Source organism: Propithecus coquereli, unplaced genomic scaffold (assembly GCF_000956105.1).
Source record: "Propithecus coquereli isolate 6110/MARCELLA unplaced genomic scaffold, Pcoq_1.0 Scaffold10, whole genome shotgun sequence".
Lineage (NCBI taxonomy): Eukaryota > Metazoa > Chordata > Mammalia > Primates > Indriidae > Propithecus > Propithecus coquereli.
Window position 1 is genome coordinate 5,617,629 of NW_012133858.1, and position 19,281 is coordinate 5,636,909.

General features: G+C 44.6%; 1 protein-coding gene across 1 annotated transcript in view; it reads left to right on the forward strand.

Annotated features, from left to right (window-relative positions):
• The window catches only part of KALRN (kalirin, RhoGEF kinase), a 583,131-nt gene that overhangs the window by 194,622 nt on the left and 369,228 nt on the right, over positions 1-19,281 (forward strand). Inside the window, exons 7-8 of the mRNA XM_012639639.1 lie at positions 13,055-13,246; positions 17,202-17,333. Coding sequence (XP_012495093.1) covers positions 13,055-13,246; positions 17,202-17,333 — 324 coding nt within the window. The remainder of the gene's footprint in view (positions 1-13,054; positions 13,247-17,201; positions 17,334-19,281) is intronic.

Here is a 19,281-nt window from a genome sequence, read left to right on the forward strand (position 1 = left end):
GATAAAGGATCTGAATAGACATGTCTTCAAAGAAGATATACAAGTGGTCAATAAGCACATGAAAAGATGCTTGCCCTCATTAATCATCAGGGAAATGTAAATCAAAACCACAGAGAGATACTACTTCACACCTACTAAGATGGCTGTAATCAAAATCTCTGATAATAACAAATGTTGGAAAGGAAATGGAGAAATCAGAAGCCTTATACATGGATAACAGGGGTGTAAAATGGCGGAACTTCATTGAAATACAGTCTGTCAGTTAACCACAGAGTTGCCATATGACCTAGTGATTCAACTCCTAGATATGTACTAAAGAGAAATGAAAACATATGTCCACACAAAATGTCTATATATTGTGTACAAATGTTTATAGCAACTTTATTCCTAATAGTCAAAAGGTGGAGACAGCCCTAATGTCCATCAACTGATAATGGATAAACAAAATATGGTATATACATATAATGGAATATTATTTATTTGGCCATAAAAAGGAATGAAGTGCTGCTGTGTGTGCTACAACATGGATGAACCTTGAAAACATTTTGCTAAGTTAAAGAAGCCAGTCAAAACTACCACCTATCATATGGTTCCATGTGTATGAAAAGTCCAGAAGAGGCAAACCTTTAGAGACAGAAAATAGATTAGCTGTTGTCTAGGTTTGAGATGGAAGGGGGATAAGGGAGTGTACTAAATACTAATAAAACCATTGAATTATAAACTTTAAATGGATGAATTGTGCGATATGTGAAAACTGTTTTTAAAAAATATGGAAAAGAAGACAACTGGAGAGTGAGGGTTTTGTAAGTAGGTCCTAATTTGCTTTAAGCTATAACCTTCTTTTTTTGTTTTTGAGATAGAGTCTCACTCTGTCACCCTGGGTAGAGTGCAATGGTGTCATCATAGCTCACTGTAACCTCAAACTCCTGGGCTCAAGCAATCCTCCTGCCTCAGCCTCCTAAGTAGCTGGGACTACAGGCGTGCACCACCACGCCCAGCTAATTTTTTCTATTTTTTAATAGAGATGGGGTCTTGCTCTTGGCTCAGGCTGGTTTCAAACTCCTGAGCTCAAGTGATCCTCCTGCCTTTGCCTCCTGGAGTGCTAGGGTTGCAGGCGTGAGCCACCTCACCCGGCCAAGGTATAACCTTCTTAAACATTAAAGAGAGTGGCCATGACAGAGCATGGACACCAGCCCTGATGTTGGTGAAGCTGAGGTAGGAGGATCTGTGTGCACATCTCAGCATTCATCATGCATTCAACAAACTTTTGCTGTTTGTATTTTCTGTGTCCTTTACCAAATCCTGAGAACAATAAGAATCACAAGACACAAAACTATCTTCAAAGAGCTTGAAATTTAGGCATCCTCAAATTCACGTATCTAATGTAAAGAGAATTTTGCCCATTAGAACATAAGCTCCTAAGGGCAGAGTTTTGTCTGTTTCATTCACAGATGTATCACCAGGACCTATAACAATGCCTGGCACCTAGTAGGTGACTAATAAATACTTGCTGAATGAATAAGGATATTAAGCATTCCATAGCATCTGTCACCAACCTTGAACAGAGTTTAGGCAGCAAGGATACAGAACTGGCAAAGTCAGGCCTTTACTTTTAAGGGAGCCCAATAGAGTGTGACCCTGGCAGAACCTGAACAACTAATAAGAAGATGAATGAGAGCACTTGTTTCCATCAGGATGTCCTGGGAGCTAGGATGCTTACCAGGTCCCCAGGTGGTGCACACTAACGTCCAGGAACTACTGGACTCGATGATCCTTCAAGTTCCCCCTAACCCCAAATGCCTTTGTTTCTAAGATTCTAATCCGAAAGATGGGAGTAAAACCACTAGTAAGTGCCCTTCTCTGACAAGAATAATTGTGATCCAGGATTGTTGTTAACACCGGGGTTCCTAAGGCAGGCCTTCTAGGGAAACCTGTGATCTCAAAGTACTGCATGTATCCCCAGCCAGACCTGTTCTTACCAGATGAGTTGAACAGGATGCAGCGTTTGTATCTCCACAAACAGTGTGGTGGGTAGGATTTTCTTTTCCTTCCAACTCAGTAGGAGGATTAGATTTTTTTTCCTAATCTGCTCATAAATATCCATTTATGACCCTTGCTCTTGGCACCATTGTCAACATTAAACTAGACCCAAAGGAGAGAGGAGCATGCTTTGAACTGAGCTCTAGTGAAGCTAGTGTGTGTGTCTAAGGCAGCGGTGCTCCACTCGGCTGCACACCGGAGTCACCTGGAGAGCTTTTAAAAAATACCACATACGGGCCCCACTGCCTCAGATTCTGATTTAACTGTATTGTGGTGGGACCCAGGAAATCCTTAGAAGGTTGAAAACCAGGTTGAGAGTCACCAGTGGTTCAAGGTGAAGGAAATAAGCCGATTGGCATTAGGTCTGGGGTCAGACTCTGAAGCTACTGAGTAATTAGCCTGTGGAGTTGGGAGGGGAGGACTTCCCTCCGATGTCAAGCATATCCAGGGAGAAAGAGGGCCTGTCTTTTTCTCCTTGCTCCCCACCCCAGTCTCTCCAGATGCCCGGTTTGCGTTTACCCACTGTCTCTAATCACCCGTGTTTGGGGATTGGCTCCTATTCAAACAGGGCAGTCCCTTGGCTTAGGCAGTCTTCTCAGCATCACTCTAGTATACAGTGCCGGCTCCCCTCACCTGCCGCGCAGTCACCTGGCCTGGGTTCCCACAGGACTTGGCTGAGGATTATATTTCTGACTTGTGGTTGGTGCTGCCCGGCTCAGCCTTCTCTCTTGTCCACTCACGCCTATGCAGGCCCCAGAGTTCTTTCCTCCTTCACTCCTGGTTCTCTGCCCACAGCCCTGGTACCCTCTTTTCTGGCTTCAGTCCCCTGCTCTCCGGGGCCCTGTGTCAGTACGTTCCTTGCTCCCAGGTGGTTTGCTGTGCCCTTGGTGTTTGCCCCCTCAGCCTCATAGCTCAGTTTACCCACACTCTTACGCATACTCATCTATAGCCACTGCCTGCTCTCTGTCTGGTCTGCATCTGCCAGGCAGTTAATTTGTCTGAAATTCAGCCAGAGCTGACTTATGCCTTTCTTTGAGGTCTCCTGGAGTTGAATGAAAGACATGAAATGTTTTGTGAAACCTAGTGCATCAGATGAGATAATGTACATGAAAGTCTTACACTGTAAAGTGGGGCACAAATACAAAGTATGGATGATAGTAAGCAGCAGCAATGTTGTTTACGCCACTCTGGGACGTGGGTGGTAGCCGGCCAGGAGCACCAGAGGAGGGACAAAGACTGATGAAGGATATATAGATGAGATGTTTGCAAGTCAGGAAATTCAAGAGATGTGAGAGGTCAGGACCAGGTGGTTAGATGGGAGGGGAGCAGTACAAAAAGCAGAGGTCAGATTTCATCACACAGCCAGGGGCCTGGAAATGAGGAAGAGTTAAAGGTTTCCTCTAGCAGTGCTTTCAGCTCTATCTTCAAAATATATCCAGAATCTGGCCTATTGTCACCACCTTCACGGTCACCACCCTGGTCCAAGCTGTCATAGCTCCCGCCTGGACTGGTGCAGTAGCTCCTACCTGGTCTCCCTTATTCCATTCTCAACACAGCAGCCTAAGTCATCCTGCCAAAGGGTGAGGTACATTACATTGTGTCACTCTTCTGCTCAAAATGCTTAATGTCTTCCCATCCTTCACAGGATGAGAGCCCAAATCCCTCATGCGGCTTACTGGGCTCTGCATGGTTGAGACTTGTTACCTCTTACATCTCAGCTTCTATAACTTATTCACCTGCCCCAGGTCACCCTGGGCTTCTTGCTTTTCCTTGACCTGGCAAAGTCATTCCTGCTTATTATGGTCTTTGCCCCTGCTGCTCCCTCTACCTGGAGCCGCCTCCTCCACGCAGCCACATGGCCACCCTCTCACTTCATTCAGGGCCAAGCACAGGTGTAGCTTCAAGAAGCCTTCCCTGGCTTCTCTGTCTTGGGTAGCACTCCCAGCCCCATCACACTCTATGCTTTTCCCAGCTGTATTTTATATAGCACTGAAATAAAAATATAGTAAATGTTTATTAATTTATTATATGACTTCTACAATGTAAGTTCCATGAGCATAGGAATTTTGTCTGTCTCGTTCCCTGCTTGCACAGTGCCTTGCATTGTTGAATTAACGAATGGATGAATAAATACATAGGATAACAGACGTAAGACTCCAGTAGTAAGGCAAGATATTGATTAAGGGGGCAGAGAGTTGTCTTAATCCTGAGCTTTCTTGTGGTTCTGTGGAGACAGAGACCTGTTCCCCAGGATGACTGGCCTCAGGTTTGCAGGTAGAGATTACTGCTTCAAGGAGGGAGAGGGCAAGAGAAGTCCACCTGCCAAGCTCCTGCCCATTCTGGAGCTGGGCTAATTTGGGAATTCCAAGGGCAAGTCAAGGGCCCAATGGGGAAGCTTCACAGATGAAAACATTTTTATTAAATTCTCTCTCCAGGGGCCCTATTTCTCTGGGATATGATTTTTAGAATCTTTGGGAGAAATTTCTCTTTATCATCTCCCTTCTCCCTCAGGGGACTTCCTTGGCCAGCCCAACTGCTTTCGCATTTATGACAAGGTAAAACAGCAGGGTGGGTAAGAGCTTGGGCACTAGGTCTAACTGGAGCTCTGTATTTCCTTCCTAGCTGTGTGGTCTTAGGCAAGTTATTTAAATTTCTCTGAGCCTTACCACCTCATCTGTAAACAGAGGATTATGATTGTGCCCTTGCCAGGGATGGCGTAGAGATGAAATGTGGTCATGCGTTTTAGGCACGACATTTGGTGCAATGTTCTGCTTGGCAAATGTTCAGTTATTCTTATTGTCAGGGTCTGGAGTCCTAGATGAAATAATTCTTGTTAGGGGCAGCTCTTCAGAGTTGCAGGATACAGTGCTTCTCAAAGGTAAACGTGCATACCTATCACCTGGAACAATCTTGTGAAAATGCAGATGCTGATTCAGAAGGTTGGGGAGGGGCCTGAAATGCTGCATTTCTAACCAGCTCCCAGGTGATGCTGGCGCCACAGACCAAGCACTGAGTAGCCAGGCCCTATGAAAGAGACGGCCGGGGGATAAAATACTGATGAATATATTTCCCTGGAGTCTTGTAGCCTCTGATTTTAACCTTAAAGACAGCCTAAAATTACTATATCCTAACCCAGAGGAGCTGCCATTGTTCACAGCTGCTTTCCTTGCTGGTGTCCCTGAATCTGATTCCAGCTTTACCCAGCCTTCCCTACCACTTCAATTCTGCAAGGATGCCTTATACAGAAACACTCACCCTCCAAGGAAGTTTTACTCAAAGCTGAAAAAGGAGAGAGAGAGAGAGGAGCTTCTCTTTTTCTTAAACCTGTTCCTGGGTTTAGTTTCCTGTGGCCCTTGGACATATGGCCAGGCGCTTGTTTTCATGGCTGCTTAATGGTTTGTAAAGCAATTGCTGGAGGAAACATTGCTATAGCAAGCCAGGCCAGAGGGGCAGAAGGACTCCCGAGCCAATGTTATCTTTGCTGAGCACCGGGGCTATTCCTGCCCCTTTTCTCTCTCCACCTGACAGTGACAGATGGCTTCCACATGGTTTGACCTACTGTTTGGCCAGACCTGATCAGATAGTCATCCATCAGCTGCCCCATTTGGCCCCCAAGAGGGTACCCTGTGGTTCATGGGAGGCAGAAATTGGAGGTTTCCTTTAGAGCTCATCACATCTCACAGCTATTGTAGTATAGTTTCAAGCATGGACAGTTCTTATTCCAGATGTTACCGTCCCAGTGTCCATATGTTTCGAGGTGGGATCAGCAGGTTTACATGGTAACGTTAAACTAATTAATCATAAACTAATGATTTAACAGCTTTAGGACCCAAAATGAGTTTGGTGCTGGCAAAGATGTAAGTAATACATATGGTATTATTAAGCTGGGAAAAGGAGGTGAGGCTGAGTTTTTTCCATTGCTTTGGCACAATCTCTTTATTTTCTTACTGATATTAAATGTTACTCACAAAACCTCTGAAAGCTGTATGGGGAAATCTCCAAATACTCCTCCTGGCTCTCTGTGAAAAAATAAAAACTTAAATTAATAGAAGCTGCAGGGTATCAAAAAAAAGGTAGCAATAAGAAGAAGGGTTGTGCAGAGTGGAATCAAGAGGCCTGGATTCTAATCCCATTCTTCCTTTTTCTTTGTGACCTTGACTACATCACTTGATTGATTTAATAAACAGTTTTTAAGTACCTACTAGGTGAATTTAAGATATGTTTAGGTTCCTTTTTTTTTCTAAATTTAAGATAAGATTGTTCCATGAACTTGGGTTCTAAAAACCTTAGATAAAGTGGTTTTATATTCCTTTCCTTGTAAAAGCAGTATTTGTTCATTAAAACCTGCCCCATTCCATTATATGTAAATTATACTTTACTTAAAAAAAAAAACTTTTTCAAAGTGAAAGGAGATGGAGAAATTTAAATAATTACAGTTTAATGGAATGAAACTTGGTCAAATCTATAAATGTATCTCATTAAAATAATTTAAAAATTAAAATAAAAAATTCCAAATCTAGCTGGGCATAGTGGCACATGTAGCTGTAGTCCCAGCTACTTGGGAGGCTGAGGTGGGAGGATTGCTTGAGTCCAGGAGTTTGAGTCCAGCCTGGGCAACATAGCAAGAACCCATCTCTAAAAAACTTTTTTTAAAAACCCAAATACATTAAAATTAAAAGTACCCAGTCAGCCCTAGCATTATTTGTAACAGAGAAGAAAGAAACTAGAAACAACATTTGTCCCTCAATAAAAAAAAATGATTTGAATAGAAGTAGAAGGTTGAACATAAATTCCCCAGCTCCAGCTGTCTACAGCTATCTGATATTTTTATTGTTAACTTCAGTAGGGAGGAAGAGTTTCCTCTGCATAGTTTTTAAAACATTTTTCCCTGATTATTAAAAAATATATACACCAAAATTATTTTTTTTAACTTTTTCTATGTATAAGAGAATAAAGATGAGAAAAAGACCCTAAAGTTCCCACATCATGTCTATCTGGTACCAAATAAGCATTCAGTAACTGTTAACATTTGGGTGTGCTTCCCTGGTATGCATAATGTTTTCTCAGTTGAGGTAATACTGTTTATTTATTTTGTATTAGCTTTTTTATTCAATATTTGATTTTTATTTGACCTGATGATTTTGCTGAGTCACTTGGCTCTCGTCCAGTTGTTTGCCTTGCCTCCCTCCCTTGACTTTTGGATTTGGAGAGTCAAGGTCTTGAGGGCTTGTCGAGAGGACTGAGTCCCTTTAGGCATAAAGTGTCCCCATAAGTGGTGGTTATGCCTCACCTCCTGTAATGACCTGACAGGCAGATCTCAACTTTTGTTTTCATAATAATGATTAAAAAGCTGTAGCCCCATTAACTGGAATGGAATTGAGAACCCTGTGCTTAGGACTCATTCCTTGCAAAAGTGAAACAGCTCTTTGATGCTTTCCTCTGCCTCTCTGGAGGTGAAGACAAGTCAGGTTGCCCCTAGACTACAAAGTGAAGGACGCCCCTGACACCCAGCATGGTAAGGAGGCTTCTGCCACCTTTTGTAATACAGTTCATGATAAGGAGGATCTGTCCTCCTGTGTGAGGACAAGATGTTCCCACTTCTAGATGTTCTGAATGTGGCTAGCATATGCCAAGGTAGTGGAGGTGCCCCAAGAAGGCTACCCCTTCTGTTTTTTCAACTTAAGGTATGGGAGAACGATGTGTTGAAAGAGCATGGCTCAAACAGCGAGTTACTGGCTGATTCTGAATCCTCTGATCTCTCCGGGTCAAGGAGAAACTTGTAGGCAATTCAGGGTTCCTAGGGGGAGAGTATCCACAGCTGAGGGTGCGTGGCATGTCGGGAAGGGGACTGGGGGAAGCAGCTAGGGTGGTGGTGGCAGCTATAGTAGGGAATAGTAGGGGACGTTGTGGTGTGCTCTCTGTGAAATGCAATGGAATTTTGACTACTTATTTTGCCTCTTGTTAGAATAGTTGATAAATTTTTCTTTTTGTTATACTTTTTACAAATACTTTACTTTGGTTTGTGATTAACTTGGGGAGTTAATGCCAGTTGGTTGGAAGCAGAAAAGAGAAAACATGTGACATGCATTGTACTATTGGTCATGTGCCAGGCACCTGGCTGGATGCTTTATGTTATCTCTTATGACCCACAGAGAGAGTTGCTGATTCAGGGTGGGGACCTATGACCACAGGACTGTAAAGTTCGCCTGTGCTTTTAGGAGTGAAATGAATGGGATTCAAATAATACACACTCTTGACAATGAGCTTCTCTTACAGTCAGCCCCAACACAGAGCTAAGGTTATCAAAATGATAGCTTGCATCAAATGGTTATTTGTGGAAGAACCAGTATCTCTTTCAGAGTATACCATGTAAGAAACCTCATTTAAAGAGGTTAGCTGAGGTTTAGCTGAGTTTTTAAATAGAAAGTTATCATTGTTTTGTAAGCAACTTTGCATGTTTTTGTAGCCAGGAAGGCTAAACTAGGAACCAGGTCCAGAGCGGGAGCCCTTTGGGCAGGGCTGAAAACTTTCATCACGATTCTGCGCAGTCGTCCCTCTGGAGAATGTGCTGCATCGATTTCAGTTCATCACAGCAGGAGACGAGGCCTCAGAAGGAGGGGCCCTCCATCCTGTGATTGCCAGCTAATGACTTTAGGAATGAACCAAGAAAGTAGAACTTTGTAGGTAACAAAATTGGAGAAAGGTGTCAGTGTAGAGGATTTTTGAGTTAGTGAGATTTTGCTGGAATTTAGTTATTTTTCCTGTTTGTGACCAAAATGAAGGGAGCAGAGGCTTTGAGAGGAGGTAGGGAAGGGTGGATGATGCAACAGACCATGCGGCGAGCGCACTGCATTCTGCAGGGTAGATTGTGTTTATATCTCAGAAACGCCATATTTTGAATAATAATAATAGAGGCACTGCCATATATATGGGGATTTAAATTTAATAAAGCTGTTTTGATGTAAGGATTTAAGAAGATACTCATCAAGCCTGAATTATTAGACAAATCATTACCTTCTGGCCAGGGAAGCTGGATGGTCTGGACAGCACAGCTGGGGGGAACGGGCTGCAGAGGAGCAGGGAGAAGGACAACTGGCCCTTGGTCAGCTGGAGGCGGAAGAACTCAGAGGGTCCGGCTCCAGCCTTGGTCCTCACACTACAGGGCAGTGAGCAGAGCCGGCAGGAGATGCTGAGATGCATGGACAGCGAGGCTGGGCTACCTACACCTCTGGAGCAGGCAGCACTACTGTCCTGTTCTCCTGGAACTGACACTACACACTCAGAAATGTCTGAGATCATTAGGTCAACTCCCTCATTTTACAGATGAGGAAACTGAAGCACAGAGGAGTCAAGTGACATCTTAAGCAAGTGCCAAAGCTGGAACCAGAACTCATGTCTCTTGAGCCCTGGCCCAGTGACTCTGATGCCCTTGACTGGCGGGCAGCTCTGCAGATAGAGAGGCATGTAAGGCTGGCAGGGGAGAATGGCAGAGCCGGGCAGATGGGAGACAGTGGAGGGGCAGCTGGTGGGAAATGGAAAGGCTGCAAAGAGCCAAATATCCATTTCTGCTGGCCAGGCCCCAAGGACAAACATGACTCCCAAATGTTCCCTACCAGAGGTGTAAACAGCCACCCAGAAGAAGCACACAGTGGATTGACCAAAGGCCATGAAATGCCATTTATGTTTAATGACTGAGCACTTTTGTTTATTCAGACTCTTAATCCAGCTCTTTAACCTCGCTCTTTCCTTTTACGTCGAGACCTTCCCTGCCATGCCTCTCTTCTCACTTGGGTTCTGGCTGTCCTTGTGTTCAGGGACAACTGCAGTTCACACTCTCTCTGCCCATTCTCCCAGGTTCTAGGGTAAAGGAGAATGAAGAAGAAGAAGATGATGATGAACTTGGACAATGTGACTTGCCTGAAGTGTTTTGATATTCTGAAAAGGGGCTATAGGGAAGAACAATGAGCAAATTCATGAGTCAACATTCTGTTTATCCCTCTATTGTGAGGAATAATGCCTCTATTTCTTTTGTGAAGCATAATCATTTGTTAGTTTTAGTAAGACATTTCCCTGCCTGCTGATAAGGAAACATGAAAGCATTTATTGTGCTGGTCTAGAATGTAAACCATAAGCTGTGGTCTTTTTTGTTTATTTGATTTTAGTTTTAATCTATGATCACAGGCTTAAGGGTTGAAGGGTCCATGGAGGACTGCCAGCCCCTCCGCCCCATTCTGTGCGGGGAGCCCCTTCCCAGCATCCCCGCCGATGGTTCAGAGCCCTTCCCTCTGAGTCCCCACAGGGACTTGCTTCTGCCTCTGTGGAAGCACTTACTTCATTTTGCTTTAAATTACAGGTATTGGAGGACTTGTCTTAAGTCTCAGCTGTGAGCCCTTGAGGGCAGGGGGTGGGTGGGCAGGAATCCCTCTTCATTCCTCTTTGATCTCCCACAGCCCCCAGCACAGAGCCTGGCCCACTCTCCATAAATATTTGAACAAGTGACAAGGTGTTAACAGTCTCCAGAGGCAGCCGCAGTTGGACATCTCTAATAGCTAGAAAGTTCTTCCTAAAAGTAAGCAGAAATATGCTTCCCTGTGTTCCCTGGGAGGGAGGAGAATGAAAACAAGTGGCGATGACAAAGCTCTGGGTGTCCATAGGATGTACCTGGGGACGGGGTAATGCCTTGTTCTTATCACTCTTCTTGCATCCTGTCTGGCCAAAGTACATAAGACCTTTTTCCAGGATAGGAAAACCCAACAACCTAGATAGATCTGGATTATTGGAGTGGGAGGGGGGGGTGTTAGATTCCAGGACTTGAATCCAGTTTGGGAGGACAGTTCTATCACATACTGTCAGTGTCCCACGCATATCCCCTCGGCCTGTCCTGGGGGTCGTCTGCTGGTGATTTCCATACAGACTGACAGCTTCCTGCATTTCTCTGCCATGGTCACTGTGACCTTGGGAGTGTGCTTGGCCTGTGTGTGGGTCAGGCTGGAAATGCCAGGGACTTACCCAGGAGGAACCTTCAACCAGTGAGCAATGGAGGTTGGTGCATAAATAGCCCAGATTCCTCACCTCTCAGTGGGACAGCTCAGAGGTGTGTTTTATAGAGTTTCTCAAGAGGTCTTAGCAGGGATTGAGCCCCAGTTGCTCATAGCACTAACCCACTAATTAACACATCCTTATTCATTTCCCTCCTTCTCCTCTTTGACTTCCTCTCTCCTTTACTATGCTTCCTGGGAACATGCTCACATACACACTCTGCCCCACTTCCTGTCTCAAAGTCTGCTTTGCTGGAGAACCCAAACTAACACAATGTCATGAGTGGGAAGTTGGGGGGATTCTCAATGTTACTTCTGTAGAAGACAAAACAGAGTCAGTGCATGTTTTTCCTCTTTCTCTTCTTTCCCTACACTTCTAGGTGCAGAGTTGGTTTTTCTGTCAGTTCTATAGAGTTTAATTTTAAGTAGCATTTGTGTCCTAACTCAGAAAAGCACTGATAATGATTCCTAAATCTCTGAAGGATAGTTATCTCACATAACAAGAGTCAGATATGTTGTAGCTCTATTAAGGAAATGCACTGTGTTAGAAAGGTCTCAGGCCAGACTAAAAAAAGAGATGATGCCTGGGGGTCATTAGACATCAGGACGGATTTGTACTCAAGCACTTCACTTAACCTTCTAAATGTCCACAGAGACTGTTTAAATTAAGAGAGACCTTATCAGCCTGGCCCAGGTTTGGGATGGAGTACATGGAGGTTGGGGACAGCTAAGACGAATGGGACCATGAGGGAAGTGGGAGAGGAAAATAAAGAACCTTCATTAAACCTCCCCAGTATTGATGAGCTGCACCTGAGCTAAGAGAACCCAGAGAAAATGCCGTAGCTAAAGAATATTTATAATCATTTGAGAAGATTTGTAACAAAGAATGAAAGTGTGAGTAACCTGCCTCCCTAGTCCTCCCTCTGGCTGGTATTGTGTGATTCAGAAAAGCCACCTGTGGATGCCACAATATTACTTGATTGTTTTGACACCTCAGACAATTAATAGGAGCTAACAGTTTAAAAGAATCATAATCACTACTGTCTTATATTTGTGGGGTTTTTCTTTACACTCGATCTTAGCCAAAAGGCCAAGAAGCGATTATTGGGGGAGGGGGTTCTTTTGTCTTATTTCTTCCTGGAGAGTTTTTTGCTGGCCTAGTAGGAAACAACACACATGTTCATGAGTTTTTAATTGGCAGGCAACTGTGGGAATGAATGTAAACAAAACACAAGATGAAAGGAGACAGTGGGACCAAGAGAGCCCCCACAGATGCCTTTTGGGGTCAGGTGGAGAAATGTTCCTAAATCAGGCAGGGATAAAAAAGGATTCCATAGACCTTTTTTTTTTTTAGCATGGATAAGTGTGTAGCTTCACAGCTCTCTTTATTTAAACCCTGACTGGTGGCCGGTGCCCCAGCTCTTTTGGCAGGGGCAGGGGGCTGGGAGGAAGAGAGGGATGTCTTCGCTAGGTGACAGGAAGATGTGGAATTACTGTGTCTCCTTTGCCCTCTTTGGTGAGTACTGCTGCCCTGGTGTAGGTGGCAATAATGCCCTGGGAACAGCTCTCTCTCCTGAGCAAGAGAGATGTCTTCGCCTCCTTCAGCTGGTGCCCTTGCTTCCAAAGGGTGCTCTTGGAAGTGCTGTGCCATCCCCCTGGAATGACCTCATGAGATGGTTGTGAGGATTACATAAGATAGTCCATGTAAAGTGACTCCATTAATAGTTGGCACAAAATCTATGCTGATTCCCCATAACGAAAGGTCTCAGTTATTGTCCCTGCTACCTGCCAAAATTTTACGTCATAGAGAAAGACTTCCCTTGGACCAAAAACAGATATGCTAGTATGGCCCATACCAGCCTCTCTCAGAGTTTCTGTTTTGAGTAGCCCCCTTCCCCAAATATGCACCCGTAAAAGTGCTCAGTGGATGCCTTTTCAGCCTGCCCCACTAAGCACTCACTCTCCTTTGCTTCCAGAATGCCTACGTCAACATCAACCGCATCATGTCTGTGGCTTCCCGCCTTTCCGAGGCCGGCCATTACGCCTCGCAGCAAATCAAGCAGATCTCCACCCAGCTGGACCAAGAGTGGAAGAGCTTCGCCGCTGCCCTGGATGAGCGCAGCACCATCCTCGCCATGTCTGCCGTGTTCCACCAGAAGGCCGAGCAGGTGAGGCCCAGGAACCTACAGCAGCTGCTGGTGGTGGGAAGGGTGAAGGGTGAGGGGGCAGGGTGGGAGCACACACACTCTCTCTACAGAGAGCCCCTGTTGTCTCTTTGAAACACGGAAGACCCTGCTGAACAGTTGCAGCAATAACCCATATTCTACCACTTTCACGGCCCCTGTGTACACAAAGAAACACTGGTAAGTCTTGGCTTTGCTTGTTGTACGAGCAAGAGGGACTCAGAGCCTGTTTACATTCTGCTTGGTGGTTGGTGTTGGCTGCCTGTGCTTGCGAGAGTGTGTGTGTGTATTGACTGTCTGCTTAGTGTGCATTCTCTGAGCACAGACCAGAGGGGTGAACGTAAAGAAATCATTGAGTGCTGAGGGCATGGGGAAACTAATTGGACATGAAGTATTTGCTATGGATAATAATGTGATAATGATATCACATTAAAATAATAATTACACGTTGATGTTTACTTACAAAGTAGCCAGACATTGGCCAGTGACATTAATAACCCATTTTGCAGAGAGGAACACTGAAGCTCTGGGAGATTAAGTGACCTGCCTAAGATCCCATGATTGTCAAAGCCTGGCTCGAACCAGCTCATGGAAAGCCAGTTGAATTTTCAAGAATTTTATGAGCTGGTTGTTAAACATAGCCATTACTTAAAACCAAATTATATAAGTTTATAATTAATTGTGTTATATTAAAAACAAAGTTAATAAATACTCAAAACTCACCAATTCCTGATTATTTTACTGTATTTTACTTTTTTGAGGTTATTTTTATCTATTTTTTTCCTATCATGGAAATCCTGTACAGTTGTGTGCTACTGATCATCTCTTCCAAACTCCACATTCAGTGATGTCACATTAGTAGCTTACAATAAACCATGGTAGGAGTTTTATGCCATGGAATTACCAAATGCTACAAACTAGGGCTTGATTTATTATATTTTGGTTGTCTAGAGTCTTAAGAAAATGAGGGAGAAAATGTTTTTAACTTCAGACTAACAAATATGTGTCCCATCTGGAGCTGTTACACTGAGTAGCACACAAAAATCAAGAAAATATTCTTCCGATGTTAAAAAGTGATTATTGAGCAAAGAAATCACTCACATCATTGACGAACAAGTAATGTTCTGAAATAAGTCTTCAGGGGGTTTCACTTTGTCTTACTCCTTAGCGTGAGTGAAATGTCAACCAGCATCGGTGTCAGAGCTCTGCAGGTTTGTCCATCTCAACCACAGGTTGACTACGGATGCAAGAGTCCAACAAAGGCACCCTGTGGGAATCAGTTCACGATATGAAATTTACAATGGAGAGCACTGTATATGTTGTTATTCTTTGTAAATTGAGTTCCACATCCTTTATATCAGTAAAATTTGTAGTGCACTTACCTGTGTATACATAATTTATACATACACATATACACACTCACATACACACATACATGTATATGCTGGTTGTTAAACATTTACTAAGACACCAAGGCTAAAATCCCACAATCTATGGGTGGCTGGGGTTTCAATCCAGGTGTGTCTAACATTAAAGCCTGTGTTTTTAACCTCTAAATTTCTTTCTTTGTGTCACTTTTTGGTAACTCACAGGTAAAGGAGAGTCAGACATGTGATCATACCATAAATATTTCCCTGTGTTGTCAACTCTAACATGGAAAGACACATGGGATAATCAAGAGTCTAGACTTTGAGGCCAGACATGTGGGTTATAATCACAACCCCACCATTCATTAACTCTTAGGCAAGTCACCTCACCATTCTGAGATTGTTTCTTGTCTCTAATGTGGGACTAATCGTTATAAGGATATAACATTAGAGATGGAACATATAAGGTGCCCAGTGCACTTACTGAATAGTAGATTACTACTGTGGGTATTTGCTCAACATCCTGGTATCTTTTTATTTCTTTCACCTGTGTCTATTTCCATCTGAGAACTTCACAGAGACTGAAATAAATACTTCTGTCACAGTCAACATAGCCCTACACTTTGAGAGGGATCTAGCCATAGTTTTTTTTTTTAAAAAAAATAAAGGATAATGGTTGTTGTGACTGATAGTGACTGGTTCAGTCTTAGGACCATGAGAATATTGATGTCCAGTTTCCTGTTCTCTCTCTTCAACCCTATCTCTTGCATACTTTATTCAAGGTTTATCCAGATTGGCAAGGAAAATTCAGTACTTCCCTGTCTCTCTGACTTCTTCTCTGAGCTGACCATTCTGTAGGATCTGCAACAGGACTCCTGATAGAGTGCTCCCCCTGTGATTTTTTTTTTTTTAATAAAAAAAATTTTTTAGAAACAAGGTCTCACTCCGTCACCCAGGCTGGAGTGCAGTGGCAGGATCATAGCTCACTGTAACCTCGAACTCCTGGGTTCTACCTGCTTCAGCCTCCCGAGTAGCTGAGACTACAGGTGCATGCCACCATGCCCAGCTAATTTTTAAATTTTTTGTGGAGACGGGTTCTCACCATGCTGCCCCAGATGGTCTTGAATTCCTGGCCACAAGTGATCCTCCTGCCTTGGCCTCTCAAAGTGCCGGGATTACAGGTGTGAGCCACTGTGCCTGGCCTTTCTTCCCCTATGGTTGACACAGATTATCAAGTTGCTTTCAGATTCCTTTTTAAAGTAGTTATCGGTGGAGCAAAGAAGGTTCTGAGATGTCAGCAAATACATGTAACCTGATATTGGATGGCATTTTCCAGAATTGCTAGGAAATGGCTGAATGTGGTCAAAACATACAGAATGAAAGCTCAGCCATTGCAGCCAGCAGGCCAGGGGCTGACAACTGACAGTGGCACCAAGACTAGAACTGAAGCAGAAGGAATGCAGGGCCAGAACTGAGAGTGACTGGAGGGGCTAAGTTTTATTTCATGTTTCCTGACTCGGATTGGTTTGGATCAGAAGAAATTTTATTTGTATCTGGTTTTTAATGCGATTTCCTCAGATATTACCAGTCCTTCAGGACTTACTCATAAACCATGCTTCTTTTTAACTGGGGGAAAAAAAACTGATGCAAGGCTATTTTTTTATATGCGTTTATCTAGGCAGCTCTTTATTGTCCTCATATGGGCTATTCTCGGCAATGGGATGAAAAGGTATTTAGGCAATTAATTTAAATGGAGCTGTGCACCCAGGCGAGAGAAATCACAGACAGAACCATTCCAGACTGTTGGGTGAAGAATTATTTGCATTTTAGAGGTGCATTTTTCCACCTAATAAATCTGAATGATTTCAGTTAGCTCACCCTTTGTGCATGGAGAGCCACAGTCTTCTACAGTTGTTAATTTTAATTTTTAAATAATTTGATGTCTGTCAAAATTCATATTTATAAATCACTTCTCATCCCAGGAGCCACTGCCACTGTAGGTGCGGCACAGTCTGTCCCCCTAGGCTGCCCCTCCTGCTCCGCCCTTCAGGGCGCTGACCCAACAGTCCAAGCGCTGTCGAGCTCAATCTCCATTCCCTGTGGGAATGCTCTCTGCACGTTCCCTGGGGGTTCTGGTGGGCCTGTGTGAGGTGCTCTTCGCTCCTTCTCACAAACTCATCGTATACCCTGCAAAGCACCCATGCCTGTGAGTGTGCAGCGGGCAGGAAGCCCTGATGTATCCATGGAATGCAGTGAGCTGTGTCTGCACCTGCACTTAACAGTGGATGTGTGGGTACAACCTGTTGGACATCCAGACAACTCACGCTGTTCCCCCCTCCCCCAGTTTCATAATAGTCCTCTTTGTGGAAACTACACTTCCTAAACAGGTACCCAGGTCTGATTTCTTACTAAGGGTTTGTAGAATTAAAGAGAAACTCTACTCCCTGCAGTGGCATCTGAAGGCTTCCAGAAGTCCCAATGTTTCTTCCCAAGGTATCTGACCCTCTCTCCATAACCCATTCATTCCCCGCCCCCAGTGCTCCCACACTGACCCACCCGGCATCTCCTTCCAGTTCCTGTCGGGAGTGGACGCCTGGTGCAAGATGTGCAGTGAAGGCGGCCTGCCGTCCGAGATGCAGGACCTGGAGCTGGCGATCCACCACCACCAGTCCTTGTACGAGCAGGTGACCCAGGCCTACACAGAGGTGAGAACCGAGCAGGGCAGCAGGGGCACTGGGCGTGTCTGCACGTGGGTGGGTGGTGAGAGCACTGGCCTGCACACTGTGAAACGGCCCACGCTGGACTAAGAAGAAGAGAGGCCATTTCTCTCCAGCTTTAGGAACCTTGATCTATGAACTATGGTGTCTCCAGCCAGGAAACAGAAAAAAATTGGGGCCATTAGCAGGTGCTACCTTGGTGCACACACACATTCATATTCTCTCTCTCTCCCTCTCTCTTACCCTTTCTTTTACACGCATGTACATGTGGCTACACATCTATCTGCTTTACCCTGTATGTGAAGATTAGACTTTCTCCTCCAGGGAGAGGAATATAAGAAAACAAAGCTGTGCTTTTCTGGAGTTTGCTTTCTGGTTGGTGAATGGACACACTAGCCTGCCACCCTATTATGGAGCAGCTCATCAAAAAATACTGATTTCTCACTAGAAGACCCAGAGGAAAGCACACAGGGTAGAGATAAGTGTTTGCAGGGGTGAGAAGCTGCCGTGGATGTGAAGGACAAACTAAAAGGCTCCTCCACTGAAAAATCAAAGGTTGGGGGAGGGAGTGCAAAGTTGAGAAGGGGAAGAAAACCTCTTGACAGTCCTTTCAAAGTAAAAGGAAAGAGCCATACAGGTGTGTCTGTGGGACAGACACCAGTAAGTAGGCGGCCCCCGGGCATGCATTTTCAGGGAAAGGGGCTGAGGGATGGAAAGAGATGAGCTGATTAAGGAAGGTGGCTGTGGAGGGGAAACTGAATTCACATCTGGGCGATGCGTTTCTTCTGAGTCAAGGTCAGTTAAAGGAGTGTTTGTTAAAGTGGGTTCCTGGACCACATTCATCAGACTCACCTGAGATGATGGTTAAAGATGCAGATTCCTGTGTTCCATCCCAGACTGAATCAGAACGTCAATACGTGTACATTTTAACAACTATTGCCCCAGGTGAGTTTGATGCATATTGAAGTCTAAGAACCAATGGCTTCAGAGTAAGAGTAAGGGTTTTGCCACAGTCAAAACTGAGTTTGATTCTTGACTCTCCTACTTACTAGCTGTGTGACCTCAGGCAAGTGACTTAACCACTCTTAACCGTTTCATTCTTCTGTGAAACGAAGGTGGTAATACCTGCCTCATAGGGTAGTGTTAAGGGTTATAAAGATAATGGATGTAATGCACTTGGCCCAGCGCCTGACAGTACTAAAAAATTATAACAGACTTTGTCATTGTAGGAGGCAGAGAGGAGGGCTTGTGAGTCAAACCTGATCTCGTCAGCTCTGATCCAAATGGCCTAAGGCTTTCTCTCTTATAACAGAACTGTGCTTCTGCCCACGGGTCAAGGATCTCTAAATTTACTGCTTGTAAATTAAAAAAAAGAGAGTACAAATGAGATTAATACTATACTTACATGTTTTGCACTTGTGAGGTGTGGGTGTAATTATACATACAGACGCAATATTTCTCCCAATGAATTCTCAGGCCCTAGCATTGTGAGACTTAAGACGTTCCCTCCAGGCCCACTTCAGAGGTCAGTGGGCCATCCCTGCCCTCCAACAGATGTGAAGACTGAGGCAGAGGACTCGTGTTGACTTGGATTTCTAGGACTTGGTCCTCCATTCCTAACCACCCTCCCATAGACATGGCATAGTGCCACAAGACAGCATTTGCTCAGGATTCCCTGAGGAGAACTCTCCTGGGTTTGGCCGTGGAATATTTGTCTTGTTCACATCTCTGGAGGACATTACTTCTATCCTCCCCCTCCCCCGGCAGTAAACTATGGGAGCTGGGGATGGTGAGATTGGGTGAGGAGTGGTGGTTTCCTCCCTGCCTCGGCTACACCCTGCCCCAGCACTCCTCTTAACCACCCCCAGCCCCAAGAGCATTTCTCTGCCCCAGGAGCAAGAGTACCAGGTGCCTCCGTGTTCCTAGCCCCCAGCTG